Source organism: Atractosteus spatula, chromosome 8 (genome assembly GCF_055471065.1).
Source record: "Atractosteus spatula isolate fAtrSpa1 chromosome 8, fAtrSpa1.hap1, whole genome shotgun sequence".
Taxonomy (NCBI): Eukaryota; Metazoa; Chordata; class Actinopteri; order Semionotiformes; family Lepisosteidae; genus Atractosteus; species Atractosteus spatula.
Genome location: NC_142713.1, coordinates 882,603 through 896,838, shown reverse-complemented (window position 1 = coordinate 896,838; position 14,236 = coordinate 882,603). Strand labels below are relative to the sequence as shown.

At 55.1% G+C, this 14,236-nt stretch overlaps 2 protein-coding genes across 2 annotated transcripts; one reads left to right on the top strand and one right to left on the bottom strand.

Annotated features, from left to right (window-relative positions):
- The first annotated feature begins 5,700 nt into the window (after nucleotides 1-5,700).
- Nucleotides 5,701-7,563, top strand: LOC148828974 (ferritin, middle subunit-like). Its single transcript, XM_088923073.1, has 4 exons — nucleotides 5,701-5,972; nucleotides 6,792-6,938; nucleotides 7,061-7,186; nucleotides 7,295-7,563. Exons 1-4 carry the CDS (start codon nucleotides 5,871-5,873, stop codon nucleotides 7,451-7,453), a joined length of 534 nt encoding a protein of 177 aa, XP_088779199.1. The 5' UTR covers nucleotides 5,701-5,870; the 3' UTR covers nucleotides 7,454-7,563.
- A 1,341-nt stretch (nucleotides 7,564-8,904) lies between these two features.
- Nucleotides 8,905-11,384, bottom strand: LOC148828973 (ferritin, middle subunit-like). The gene is made up of 4 exons (XM_088923551.1): nucleotides 11,283-11,384; nucleotides 9,533-9,679; nucleotides 9,304-9,429; nucleotides 8,905-9,173 (listed from the first exon to the last, which is right to left on the bottom strand). Exons 1-4 carry the CDS (start codon nucleotides 11,382-11,384, stop codon nucleotides 9,015-9,017), a joined length of 534 nt encoding a protein of 177 aa, XP_088779677.1. The 3' UTR covers nucleotides 8,905-9,014.
- Nucleotides 11,385-14,236: the final 2,852 nt, after the last annotated feature.

The window sequence follows — 14,236 nt, the reverse complement described above, 5'->3', positions numbered from 1 at the left end:
TCTCTCTCCTCTATCCCTCTCCCCCTCCCTCTCTTTCTCTTCTCTCTCTATATCCCGGTCCCTCTCTCTCTCCCCGTCCCTCTATCCCTCCCTCTCTCTCTCCTCTCTATCCCCCTCCCTCTATCCCTCCTTCTCTCTCTATATTCCAATCCCTCTCTATCCCCCTCCCTCTATCCCTCCCTCTGTCTCTCTCCGTGCGCAATTCACGCTCCACGCCTCCGTGCATCTGCGAGGCGCACGTCAGCAGCACCTGTCCTCTCCTCTCCTCCTCCTCCTCCTCTCTCTCTCTCTCTCCCGGAGTCTCGCTGTCGGGTCCACCGGGCCCGGACCGGCGCCGCTGTCACCTGGGCCGCCAGGGGGCGGAACCGGTGTCGCGCATCGCTGAGCTGCAGTAACAACAACAACAATAATAATCATCATCATCTTTATTTATAAAGCGTCTTTCAAAGTGTCTTCTCAAAGCGCTTAACGGAAAACGTGCGCCAGGCGAGGAGACAGCAGATTGACTCAATCACAACCAGTCAGCAGGGGCGCACAGAACCAGCTCAATAGGAGCCCTCTGAGGAAGAGCGTGTGGAGTCCGGATTAGAAGCAGTTTAGAGAAGGAGACTCTCTGATATCCTTGGGGATACAGCTCCAGAGCTTGGGGGTGCAGCAGGAGAAGCCCTGTCACCCCTAGAGTGTGGACGGGCTCGGGGGGGGGGGCAGACAGGAGAGCAGGATTAGCAGAGCGAAGGTTGCGAGGTGGGGAGCAGGGCGATCGCAGCTCAGACAGGTACTGAGGCGCCGAGCCACGCAGAGCCTCACAGGCGAGCAGGAGGAGTTTGAAGTCGACACGAAACCCGACTGGAAGCCACCTGCTGGTTTACACGGCAGCTCGAGCCTTTGCTTAATTAAGTGCTTAATTGAACGACCGGGTCGCGAGTTTTTTTTTTCTGCTGCTCGGAAGCGGGAGATTTATTTTTTAAACTCTTCATTGTTTTATCTGCCCCCAAACTGCAGCTTAGCGACGTCTGATAAGTAACTTAAGATCTGGGGGCCCCCGCCTGAGCCCACGACCCCGCTCTCGCGCTTCGTGACAAAACCCCGTTTACTGTCCTGTAACAGCTCCGCCCGGGGTCAAAGGTGGACCCCGACACACGGCCTCCTGGGTTTTAAAGGTCCTCGGGGTTTCACGAGCCACTCGGATATCGGGGCTGTCAGGAGGTACGGTCCTTGCGCCCGCGCTGATGGCCAGCCCACGCGCTCGACCTCTCTTCCGGTCGGTCGGTCCAATTAAGCAATTAAAAAGATCTGAAGAGGAATCAATATCGTTATCATGCACCCTCCTCTCTCTCTCGCTCTCTCTCTCTCTGTCTGTCTCCCGAAGAGAGGTAGGGGAGACACAATCCGATTAAGTAAGAGGCAGAGAACAAAACACGTTAGAGATGAGTCATCTCTCTGTCTCTCTCGTATAAGACACGGCGTGTCTGTCGGTCTCTCGGGCTCTCTCGCTACTCCTCTGTGCTCCCTGGTGTGTCAATACTCCCGTGTCACAGAATCTGCGAACGCCGTTAGTCCAGGGAGCCACTGGGGATCCTGAATGGCTCTGTGCTGCCATCTAGCGGTGGGACCAAGACCTTCTTCAGGTGTGCCGAACTCTGAAACGGTTCGAGACACAGCGCTAGGTGGCAGACGTGTAAAGATAATGAGAGCTTGATGAACCGCGATAACGAGCCGACTTCGAATTTTATAAGAATGGATACTATACAACCTGTGGCTCATCAGACTGCTCTCTTGAAGTCTGACTGACAACACTGTCACACCTGGAGCGGATCAGACTGCTGCGCACTGGGAGTCTGACAGCACTGTCACACCTGGAGCGGATCAGACTGCTGTGTACTGGGAGTCTGACAGCACTGTCACACCTGGAGCGGATCAGACTGCTGCACACTGGGAGTCTGACTGACTGCACTGTCACACCTGGAGTGGATCAGACTGCTGCACACTGGGAGTCTGACAGCACTGTCACACCTGGAGTGGATCAGACTGCTGTGCACTGGGAGTCTGACTGACAGCACTGTCACACCTGGAGCGGATCAGACTGCTGCGCACTGGGAGTCTGACTGACATCACTGTCACACCTGGAGCGGATCAGACTGCTGCGCACTGGGAGTCTGACAGCACTGACACACCTGGAGTGGATCAGACTGCTGCGCACTGGGAGTCTGTCTGACAGCACTGTCACACCTGGAGCGGATCAGACTGCTGCGCACTGGGAGTCTGACAGCACTGTCACACCTGGAGCGGATCAGACTGCTGCGTACTGGGAGTCAGACTGACAGCACTGTCACACCTGGAGCGGATCAGACTGCTGCGCACTGGGAATCTGACAACACTGTCACACCTGGAGCGGATCAGACTGCTGCGCACTGGGAGTCTGACAGCACTGTCACACCTGGAGCGGATCAGACTGCTGCGCACTGGGAGTCTGACTGACAGCACTGTCACACCTGGAGCGGATCAGACTGCTGTGCACTGGGAGTCTGACAGCACTGTCACACCTGGAGTGGATCAGACCGCTGCACACTGGGAGTCTGACAGCACTGTCACACCTGGAGTGGATCAGACCGCTGCACACTGGGAGTCTGACAGCACTGTCACACCTGGAGCGGATCAGACTGCTGCGCACTGGGAGTCTGACAGCACTGTCACACCTGGAGCGGATCAGACTGCTGCGCACTGGGAGTCTGACTGACAGCACTGTCACACCTGGAGCGGATCAGACTGCTGTGCACTGGGAGTCTGACAGCACTGTCACACCTGGAGTGGATCAGACCGCTGCACACTGGGAGTCTGACAGCACTGTCACACCTGGAGTGGATCAGACCGCTGTGCACTGGGAGTCTGACAGCACTGTCACACCTGGAGCGGATCAGACCGCTGCACACTGGGAGTCTGACAGCACTGTCACACCTGGAGCGGATCAGACCGCTGCACACTGGGAGTCTGACAGCACTGTCACACCTGGAGCGGATCAGACGGCTGTGCACTGGGAGTCTGACAGCACTGTCACACCTGGAGCGGATCAGACTGCTGCGCACTGGGAGTCTGACTGACTGCACTGTCACACCTGGAGCGGATCAGACTGCTGCGCACTGGGGGTCTGACTGACAGCACTGTCACACCTGGAGTGGATCAGACTGCTGCGCACTGGGGGTCTGACTGACAGCACTGTCACACCTGGAGCGGATCAGACTGCTGCGCACTGGGAGTCTGACTGACAGCACTGTCACACCTGGAGTGGATCAGACTGCTGTGTACTGGGAGTCTGACTGACAGCACTGTCACACCTGGAGTGGATCAGACTGCTGCGCACTGGGAGTCTGACTGACAGCACTGTCACACCTGGAGTGGATCAGACTGCTGCACACTGGGAGTCTGACTGACAGCACTGTCACACCTGGAGCGGATCAGACCGCTGTGCACTGGGAGTCTGACTGACAGCACTGTCACACCTGGAGTGGATCAGACCGCTGTGCACTGGGAGTCTGACAGCACTGTCACACCTGGAGCGGATCAGACTGCTGCGCACTGGGAGTCTGACTGACAGCACTGTCACACCTGGAGTCAGGGGGACGAAGGATGAGTCAGCACCTCGGCCCCTGGACCCCGGCGAGCTGAGTCATGCTGCCGCCAGCCTGGCACAGCCAGGACCCGCCCCTCTGCCAGCGCGGCACTGCTGGGAGCAGAGACAGGGCTCTGGCTCAGAGCTCACACTGGCTCAGCCTCGGCTCTCCGGGAGCGTGACGCTGTCTCAGCGCTTGCCTCCCTGCCTCACCATGACTCAGCATTCCCCAGCCTCACCAGCGCCGTCGCCCGGTACCCCAGTCCCGGACCCCACCCCCCACCCCCCCGGTGTGGCTGCAGGAGCTGGTGGGGATTATGGGATGGCGGAGGGGCAGCTGACTGGGCCGTGTGATGTCACTGATGTCAGGCAGGAAAGACGGGCTCTGGTTCCGGTCCAGTCAGAAACTATATGGACCCTGCAGGCCTGCACTCTGACGCCCCATGTCAGCGCGGGTTAGAGGTTCGATACCAGTCCCAGGAGCACTGGAACTGGGGCGCCCCTCTCGAGGCGGGGGCACATACAGGCGAGGTCTGTCCACATGTGGAAGACCGGGTGAGATGAGTCAGGACTGTGACTGTGTGCAGGAGAGGCACCCGAGACAGCTGACTCTCCGCAGCTGAAGCCTGTGCTGTAGACCCCGAGTGTTTTCTCCCAGAGGGATCAAGCAGATTGCAGGATCCTCCTGTCCTGTTTGTGTGTGTTTGACAGGCTTGTGCCTGTGGGTGTCCTGTGCCCTGTGTGTTTCTGCGATGTGTTAAAGTCTCGCCTACAGGTACTGTACACAAGGGAAAGTGTAACTGCAGTCGAGTGGCTCCACAGCCGAAACGTTGTGTATCTCCTCTTCTCTTTTCAGCTGGAATTAACCTTTACGTGTTCCTATACATGTTGAGTGCAGGAGGAAACCCTGACTCTGTGCTCTACTCCAGCTGCTTGAATAGAGATCTCTGTCTCCGAACCTGAGTGAAGACCCAGTTTTCTTCGACAAAGATATAATATCCTAGTGCTGCAGTGGAGCTGTGAGCACTATCAGAGCTCTCCCTGTGAGTCACACTGAGCTGCGTCTCCCACAGTAGGAGTCCTGGCTGAAACACGGTCCCCTCCACCCTGGGACTGTGACACCCAGCCTCACCCACACCTGCTCACCTGCTGCCTGTCCGTGACAACACAGCTCCTCTGGGAGATGAATAATTGATCTCGGCTCGAGCTGCTAACGAGAAGAACAGCAGATAATGAGGAGAGATCATGACTCACACGGAACAGTGCGATTCATTCTGCCAGCAGGACAGAGAGGCCACAGTGTCAGAAAGAGTCTGCTGTCTTGGTTCTGCTGTAGAATTATTCATGAATCATATTAATCATATTGTCCATTGGATTGACATTATTGTCATTCTGAGGAATTACTACACTGTGACAGAATGATTTACTGTGGTAAATCCTGCACTATGTAGTAAACGTAGAGTTTTGCTTTCCTTCAGTGGACTGAGACAAGTTTTGAGAAGATAAATTAAGAAATTTCTTAGAACAAACTTCTCCAGGTCACAGAAGGAAAACTCATGTCAGCACGTCCGATAAGCATCTGCTCAATCTGGAAGATCTGCCCGTGAGACAAATCATGGAATTCAGGAGTGTGAGGCAGCACAGCCGGATCCAGCGAGTTCCACTGCGATCAGACTGTACAGATAAGATGTTTGTCACGACTCTGAAAAACAACAGCTCAAGAACCAGTGCTGTGTGCTTCCCCGATTTTAAAGAATTCGCCTTTAAGCTTAGTCATGGATTGTGAGAGATCGTGCGTGGGGCTGTGACGAGCACAGATCAAATGATTGCTTTAACAATTCTGAGGAAAGACGGGTCCATATCGGTCTGTACGGTACAGAACCGCCGTGCTGTAGCAAAATCGTCTCCACAGCGCTTCCGCGAACTGCTCGATAAACACTCTGACCTCATCCTCCTACCAGCGGCTCCGGTTTCTGGAGCAGAGCCACACCCCCTAGTCCCCGCCCCCTCCTCTGCTCAGTCCTCTCATTGGCTGACACAGAAATGCCAAGTCATGAGCCACGCCCACCCAGTCAGAATATAAATTGGAGCTTCGCAGGTCTCGGCAACAGCTTGAAGATCTTCAGGAGTTCTTGCTTCAACAGTGCTTGAACGGAGCTTCTGTGCCTCTTCTCCTAGACATCCAGAGCTCAGCCGGTCTCGTGACATTCCAGTCCAGCCTTGTTCCGATCTGCGTCTGACCGACCAGCCCACAACAGCAGCGATGGAGTCTCAGATCCGCCAGAACTACAGCCGGGATTGCGAACTGGCCATCAACCGCATGATCAACATGGAGTTTTACGCCTCCTACACCTACCAGTCCATGGTGAGTATCTTCCCTGTGTCTGGTGTCTGGTGTCCGTGCTGGGAGACCGCAGGACAGCCGTCTGCTCCGCTCCAGGCTGCGCAGGGCTCTGGAGTCGAACCCGGGGCCGGGGACACAGCAGATGGCAGAGCTGGAGCCGGAGCCGGAGCGAGTGACCGTGTGTGTCACCTGTGCTCTCCTGTCCCTCTGCGAGACGAGCTCTGTGCTGCTTGTGCTCCTGACTGGTGCTGGAGGCAGAGACTGGGGCAGCAGGCTGTGTGTCTGAGAGACGCGTCTCTGAGTGGTGCTGCTGTTCCAGCGCGAGCAGGTCCTCTAGGGGCAGCTCCTCCTGCTGCAGTGTTCCCTCAGCCCCGTGTTTCTGCTGCTGGTGTCCCTACAGTGCAGTTCAGGCGCTGTTCAGGGCGCCACTGGCGCTGCCTCTGTATTGGGGGTGTCCAGCCAGGCTGGGGACAGACACACCCCTCTCCTCTCCAGCGCAGGTCGGGGAGACGAGACTCGCGGTCAGCTGCCCTCTGGAGGACTTTGTCCCCGCTGGTGTGATGACTGAGCAGCTCCTCTCTGATCCCAGTGGGACTGCGGCCAGGCTCCCAGCTCAAACACACACACACACACACACACCCAGCGCGGCTCAGCTGTGTGACCGGAGGGGTGCTGAGCTGACCCGGCTCCTGACACTGGGGTGCTCAGGACTGGGGTGTCTGGGGGCGCTGAGTCTCGGGCCGAACGAGCTCACTGGACTCTCACAGCGCAGTGACACTGCTGTCCGTCTGACTCCGGAGTCTGTGTCTCAGCACCTCTCCCTCCCTCTCCCTCTCCCAGGCTTACTACTTCGACCGTGACGATGTGGCCCTGAAGGGCTTCTACAAGTTCTTCAAGGAGAACAGCGAGGAGGAGCGGGAGCACGGGGAGAAGCTGATGGCCTTCCAGAACAAGAGGGGCGGCCGCGTCGTCCTGCAGGACATCCGGGTCAGTGCGCCTGCAGTACAGCGGTCACACCACAGGGGGCGCCAGTGAGCCCGGCTGCCCACTGCTCACACCGAGATGCTTGAACAGCCAGTGTCTGTATTGACCCCCCTCTCTCTGCACAGAAGCCGGAGCGGGACGAGTGGGGCAGTGGCCTGGAGGCCATGCAGGCTGCCCTGGAGCTGGAGAAGAAGGTCAACCAGGCCCTGCTGGAGCTGCACAAGCTGGCCTCCGACAAGGTGGACCCCCATGTGAGTGTCCTGCTCCTGTCTCTGGGTGGGCGCGGTCAGGAGCCGGTGTCCAGTGGGCTGCGGTCAGGCCTGCTCACCCCCCTCCTCTCTCTCTCTCTCTCTGTCCAGCTGTGTGACTTCCTGGAGACCCACTACCTGGACGAGCAGGTGAAGGCCATCAAGAAGCTGGGCGACCACATCACCAACCTGAAGAAGATGGGGGCGCCCTCCAACGGCCTGGCCGAGTACCTGTTCGACAAGCACACCCTGGAGGGGGGCAGCAGCTAGACCGCCCAGGGGTCCCCTGTCCTGAGCTGCAGTGGCCTGTGTTCCCTCAGCTGGGGCCCATGTGTCTGAGACAGGAGCTGTGCACAAGAGCTAATAAAGAGCTGAGCTGAGCCTGCTGCTGCTGTCTGATTTGTTGGGGCTCCTGGGGGGGAGGGGTGGGGTTCTGGGAAGAACAGGGGTGCAGTCGGTCAGTCAGGGTGTTGAACAGGGTGTGTACTGCAGGTCCTTCACTGAAGATCCAGACTGAGTTCAGACATCTGTCAGTCCTGCTGCGTGCTGTCTGGTCACACTGGGCTGGAGCTGTGGGTTACAGGATCATATACTGTACACACACCCCGAGCTCCTCTGTACCCCAGCCCTGTGACACTGCGAGGCTCGCAGTAATACAGACCCCTGTATAGTTTCAAATAAAGATTACACTTGTGGTACTATGACTTAAATATTAAAAGTTTCGTAGACAACTTGCACCACACATTCTAAGCATGAAACGGGAGAAAATGACCACAGATCAGCCATATCCCTGTGGCTCCAGCATGGGAGCCGGTGTGGAACTGAAACACAACCCATTTCACATGTGACAGGGCTCTGGGATACCACCCCCAGCAGCACCACTGCAGACAGCCCTGCGGTCTCCCAGGACAGCTGCACGCCTGGCACCAGGCCGACAGCAGCTCCTCCTCGAGACAGAGGCCTAGAACACAGGGGCAGGAAGCACCACCTAACCTTGCAGGAAACCTGCCTCAGGCTTAACGCTGCCCGCTGAACTCTGACCCAGGGCTCAAAGCCAGAGCTACACTGACCCTGCCCGCTGAACTCTGACCCAGGGCTCAAGGCCAGAGCTACACTGACCCTGCCCGCTGAACTCTGACCCAGGGCTCAAGGCCAGAGCTACACTGACCCTGGCCGCTGAACACTGACCCAGGGCTCAAGGCCAGAGCTACACTGGAGCTGCTTCAAGATGAGCAAGCTCCTTGAGGTGCCTTGTCACAGTGCAGGCTTGAGTCAGCAGAAAGACGGGGAACCACAGTCCTGACATGAAGCCCATGCAGCTGGTGTGCAGAGCTGTAGCTGCAACTGCAGTCTAAGGTTCCTTCCACATCTACCCACACAATCGGCCCGTTTCAGTTTCGGCTGCAATTTACTTCGAGGTCCTCAGTTTTCAGAATAGATTTACAAAAATGAGTAGGCATCCTTGTGTAATTAAAATTAGACACCAGAGAAAAGGTATGAACACGTATACAAAGCACTGTACACACCAACCCACTGACATCACCCCGAGCTCCTCTGTCCCCCAGTGGTGAGGCATTGGGGGTACCACTGAGAAACCCAGCACAGTAAGGAACAGTGTGTATTAATGTATAATACTGTCCAGTGTCAGTGCACCTCTCTGTACACTCTCACTGACCGACTGGACCCCAGGAGCCCCAACAAATCAGACAGCAGCAGCAGGCTCAGCTCAGCTCTTTATTAGCTCTTGTGCACAGCTCCTGTCTCAGACACATGGGCCCCAGCTGAGGGAACACAGGCCACTGCAGCTCAGGACAGGGGACCCCTGGGCGGTCTAGCTGCTGCCCCCCTCCAGGGTGTGCTTGTCGAACAGGTACTCGGCCAGGCCGTTGGAGGGCGCCCCCATCTTCTTCAGGTTGGTGATGTGGTCTCCCAGCTTCTTGATGGCCTTCACCTGCTCATCCAGGTAGTGGGTCTCCAGGAAGTCACACAGCTGGAGAGAGAGGGAGAGAGGGAGAGAGGGAGAGAGGGAGAGAGGGAGAAGGGGTGTGAGCAGGCCTGACCGCAGCCCACTGGACACTGGCTCCTGACTGCGCCCACCCAGAGAGGAGCAGGACACTCACATGGGGGTCCACCTTGTTGGAGGCCAGCTTGTGCAGCTCCAGCAGGGCCTGGTTGACCTTCTTCTCCAGCTCCAGGGCAGCCTGCATGGCCTCCAGGCCACTGCCCCACTCGTCCCGCTCCGGCTTCTGTGCAGAGAGAGGGGGGTCAATACAGACACTGGCTGTTCAAGCATCTCGGTGCATCTCTAGCGCCCCCTGTGGTGCAGTGGCAGTACTGCAGGACTCTAACCTTGATGTTCTCCAGGACGACGCGGCCGCCCCTCTTGTTCTGGAAGGCCATCAGCTTCTCCCCGTGCTCCCGCTCCTCCTCGCTGTTCTCCTTGAAGAACTTGTAGAAGCCCTTCAGGGCCACATCGTCACGGTCGAAGTAGTAAGCCTGAGAGAGAGAGAGAGGGAGGGAGGGAGGGAGAGGTGTTGATACACAGAGGGGCCACAGACACCAGACTCTGGGGCAATATTTCTCATAAGAACAGCATGAAAGTCAGCTGGGTGAGCTGAATGCCCTCCTATCTGCATCAAGGCAGCGATGGCATTATCCTCAATATGGCTGGGGAGCCTGTTCCAGACTCCCACCACCCTTTGTGTAAAGACAACGCCCATCACCATGGTTTCCACACTGCTTCCAGTGCCCTGCCCATCCTGAAGAGATCCACAGGGTCAGGTCCTCTTGTAGTCCTCTCTTGAGAAGAAAGGCTCCGTTCCTCCAGCCTGTCAGTGTGGGACACCCCTTTAAACAACCCGATATTTCTCTGTGCCGATCCAAGAACAGAAAGATTCCTGGAACATGGCAACACTGAAATACGCCATGAGGATATTCACAAAGGATTACTGTATTCCACATTAACAACACGCCTCCATTTCAGGTCCCTGTAGTGCGATCCACAGCAGTTTGACATTTTCATTTACACTCTCCTCTCCTCGAGACGTGCTGGAATTCCAAACTCCTCCATCTTCAAGAACCCTTTTCCACCCAAACAATCGAGAGGGTTTGCTGCTGCCATCCACCTGGACGCTCAGACTGGTCACCTAACCTCTAAAATCTTTCACGGTTTCTTCACAGCCTCTACAGGGGCCACTAATTCTCCACTTAGGAAGGACTCACTAGTTCACCAACCTTACCAGAGGCTAAATCACTGATCTGCTCCTGAAAGCACAGGGAGACCCCTGCAGTACCCCAGTACATCAGTAAGCCAGTTTCTGAAGTACAGGGGTCCAGGGACAGAGCCCTGCAGTACCCCAGAAACTGCCTCACTGATGTACTGAGGTACAGGGGTCCTGGGACAGAGCCCTGCAGTACCCCAGAAACTGCCTCACTGATGTACTGAGGTACAGGGGTCCAGGGACAGAGCCCTGCAGTACCCCAGAAACTGCCTCACTGATGTACTGAGGTACAGGGGTCCAGGGACAGAGCCCTGCAGTACCCCAGAAACTGCCTCACTGATGTACTGAAGCACATGGGTCCAGGGACAGAGCCCTGCAGTACCCCAGAAACTGCCTCACTGATGTACTGAAGTACATGGGTCCAGGGACAGAGCCCTGCAGTACCCCAGAAACTGCCTCACTGATCCAGTGAGGAAGAGCAGGGGTGTCCTCATACAGAGCTGTACTCCTTACCACACCCTTGTCTGTACTCCACTGCGTACCTACCATCATTTGAAAGTGAACTGCATCAGAAGTCTTCTGAAGCTTTAAAGAAAACACTCAGTTTTGCATTAGTCACTGCTTATTAAAGGACCACCAGCATCGCTTAGTGTGGATGGAGAAGATCTTTCAGACTTTCCCCTCCTTAGAATCCATTTCTAAACAGACCCCTCGAGTTCAGTTCTAGATCACCGATTAGCCTTACATGTAATAGAACTCAAAAGTACTAATTAATCATCTGAAGTTACACACACACAAAGAGGTCGAAAAGCGAGCCCTTCTCCAGCCAGTCCGGGTCAGGTCGTGCTTGAGGGGAGGGCAACGGGGAAGACACTCACCACGGACAGGTAGTTGTAGGAGGAGTAAAACTTCATGTTGATCAGCCGGTTAACGGTCAGCTCGCACTCCCGGTGGTAGTTATGGCGGACCTGAGACTCCATCTCCGGCGATCACGGCAGGCTGGTCAACGGAAATACAAAAAAAAACCGGGACAAAACAGAAACGTAACAAACCACGTTTGATCGGGTTACGAAAAAAAAATTACGATGCAGCTCCACCCGACCACTGTGAAAGCAAGCACGCCATCTGAGAGCCAACCTGGAGACGGCCGTATTTATACTCCGGATGTGCGATGGGCGTGGTCAACCACCCCGCGGATCCGTTTCAACCAATGAGTGACCTGCATAGAAGAGCGAGCGGGGAGGGGAGGGCAAAGGGGTGGGGCTTGGTTCCGGAAACCTGGGATACGGGGGGGGGGGAGCGAGAGAAAGGGGATGACGTCACCTCGTTTATGAACTTGCAGTATTAATATAAGTAATAATAATAATAATAATTGCTTACACTTATATAGCCCTTTTCTGGACACTCCACTCAAAACGTTTTACACGTAATGGGGATCCCCTCCACCCCGACCAGTGTGCAGCATATTAGTACAAGCGAGTTTGCTGTTCCGTGGTAGAACTACCTTACCCTACTGTAGATTAAATTATTGCTTTAAAAATCCATATAAATTATACCAGCGTCTATATAAATCATACCCCCGTCTTTGTACTTTTGAAAATTGAATATGTAAAGCACGTTTGAACATAATATAATTAATACTTGATAATAATATATGTGTACAGAGCGTACTTATACGTGTCATTCAGAGGTGTGGCTCCTAGCACAACACAGTAGTTTGAAATATGTAACTTGAGGATCAGGAAATGACATTTCTGTCAATTTCTATGACCTCTGCTTCGTAGCGCATTTCTATTTTAAAACTGACCTCGCTGCTACAACATGGCTGGGCTGCTTGTTCCACACCCCCGCCACGCTTTGTGTAAAGAAGCAGTACTAGTAGTGGTGGTAGTAGTAATAAAAATAAAATTCAATTGGAAAACTTGTGCTTCACTGTAAAACAAACTGAAAGAGCTGTCAGGGGGTTTCAAAACAATAACTAAGGAGGAAACTGGATAAAAAAGCTGAGCTCAGAGAGTTTATAGCGCCGGGACTGGATAGGCCTGTAGGTAGAGAGGGGTTTAAGGATCTTTAAGTCAACAGCTGCAGCCCCCTGCAGCTCCCAGCTCACAGCCCCCTGGAGCCCAGCAGTGTGGGCCTGGCCAGTACCTGGAGGGGAGACTCCTGGGAGAGCTGAGGCTGCTGCTGGGAGAGGTGTTAGTGGGGCCAGCAGGGGGCGCTCACCCTGCAGTCTGTGTGGGTCCTAATGCCCCAGTATAGTGACGGGGACACTACACTGTAAAAGGGTGTCGTCTTTCAGATGAGACGTAAACCCGAGGTCCTGACTCTCTGTGGTCATGAACAATCCCAGGGTGCCCCTCGAGAAGAGTCGGGGTGTCACCCCAGTGTCCTGGTCAAACTCCCCCCTGGCCTTTACCCCTCATGGCCTCCTAATAACCCCCCTCTCTGAACTGGCTCCATCACTCTGCTCTCCTCCCACTGAGAGCTGGTGTGTGAGAGAGGACTGGAGCATCATCCAGGTGGGGGTGCAGGGGATCCCCTTGAGCTGTACAGCGCTCTGAGTGGAGTGTGCAGGCAGGCGCTGTGTAAGTGTGAGGATTCCCAGAGACAGCAGCAGGGGGAGCTGTTGCATCATTTCAACATTTCCTGGGCGGTTTTCTGTTAGTGTTCCAGAGAAAAAGGCACGTAAAACTGATTTAATTAAATTAAGCATTGAACAAATATGCTAACTTCGTGGATGAAATAAAGTAGTGCCTCAGTGTTTCAGCTCAGTGAAGTGTGGGCAGAGAATAATACATGGAACAGAGGTTCCTGCATAATTCAGTCTGCATTAATAAAATATTTAGAACAAGGGCCATAAGAACAAACGCAAGCTTACAAGTAACAGGAGAACATTTGGCCCATCTAGCCTGTTTGACAGTTAGTAGTTATTTGATCCCCGGAGCTCACCCAGCTGTGTCTGGAGAGAAGCCAGGGTATCAGCTTCAACCACAGGGCTGGGCAGCTTGTTCCACCCCCCCACCCCCCTCTGTGTACAGAAGAGCCTCCTGTCCTGACTGGAGGAGCTCACCCAGCTGTGTCTGGAGAGAAGCCAGGGTATCAGCTTCAACCACAGGGCTGGGCAGCTTGTTCCCCACCCCCACCACCCTCTGTGTACAGAAGAGCCTCCTGTCCTGACTGGAGGAGCTCACCCAGCTGTGTCTGGAGAGAAGCCAGGGTATCAGCTTCAACAACAGGGCTGGGCAGCTTGTTCCCCTCCCCCACCACCCTCTGTGTACAGAAGAGCCTCCTGCCCTGACTGGAGGAGCTCACCCAGCTGTGTCTGGAGAGAAGCCAGGGTATCGGCCTCAACAACAGGGCTGGGCAGCTTGTTCCACACCCCCACCACCCTCTGTGTAAAGAAGAGCCTCCTGTCCTGACTGGAGGAGCTCACCCAGCTGTGTCTGGAGAGAAGCCAGGGTATCGGCTTCAACCACAGGGCTGGGTAGCTTGTTCCACACTCCCACCTCCCTCTGTGTAAAGAAGAGCCTCCTGTCCTGACTGGAAGAGCTCACCCAGCTGTGTCTGGAGAGAAGCCAGGGTATCGGCTTCAACCACAGGGCTGGGCAGCTTGTTCCCCACTCCCACCACTACTACACTGTTTTAGAACCGGTCACACTGGGCCAGTGGGAGTTAAACACTCTGTATCTCTTTCTTTAGTTCAATCTATATTTAATCATAGAAAAACAACAACAACCACAAATAACAACTTGTTTTGAACTTTCTGAGATTTTCCACTCAGAGTCCATGAGGACTGTTCAGAGAGACGGACTCGTTATCTGTTGTTCTTCTC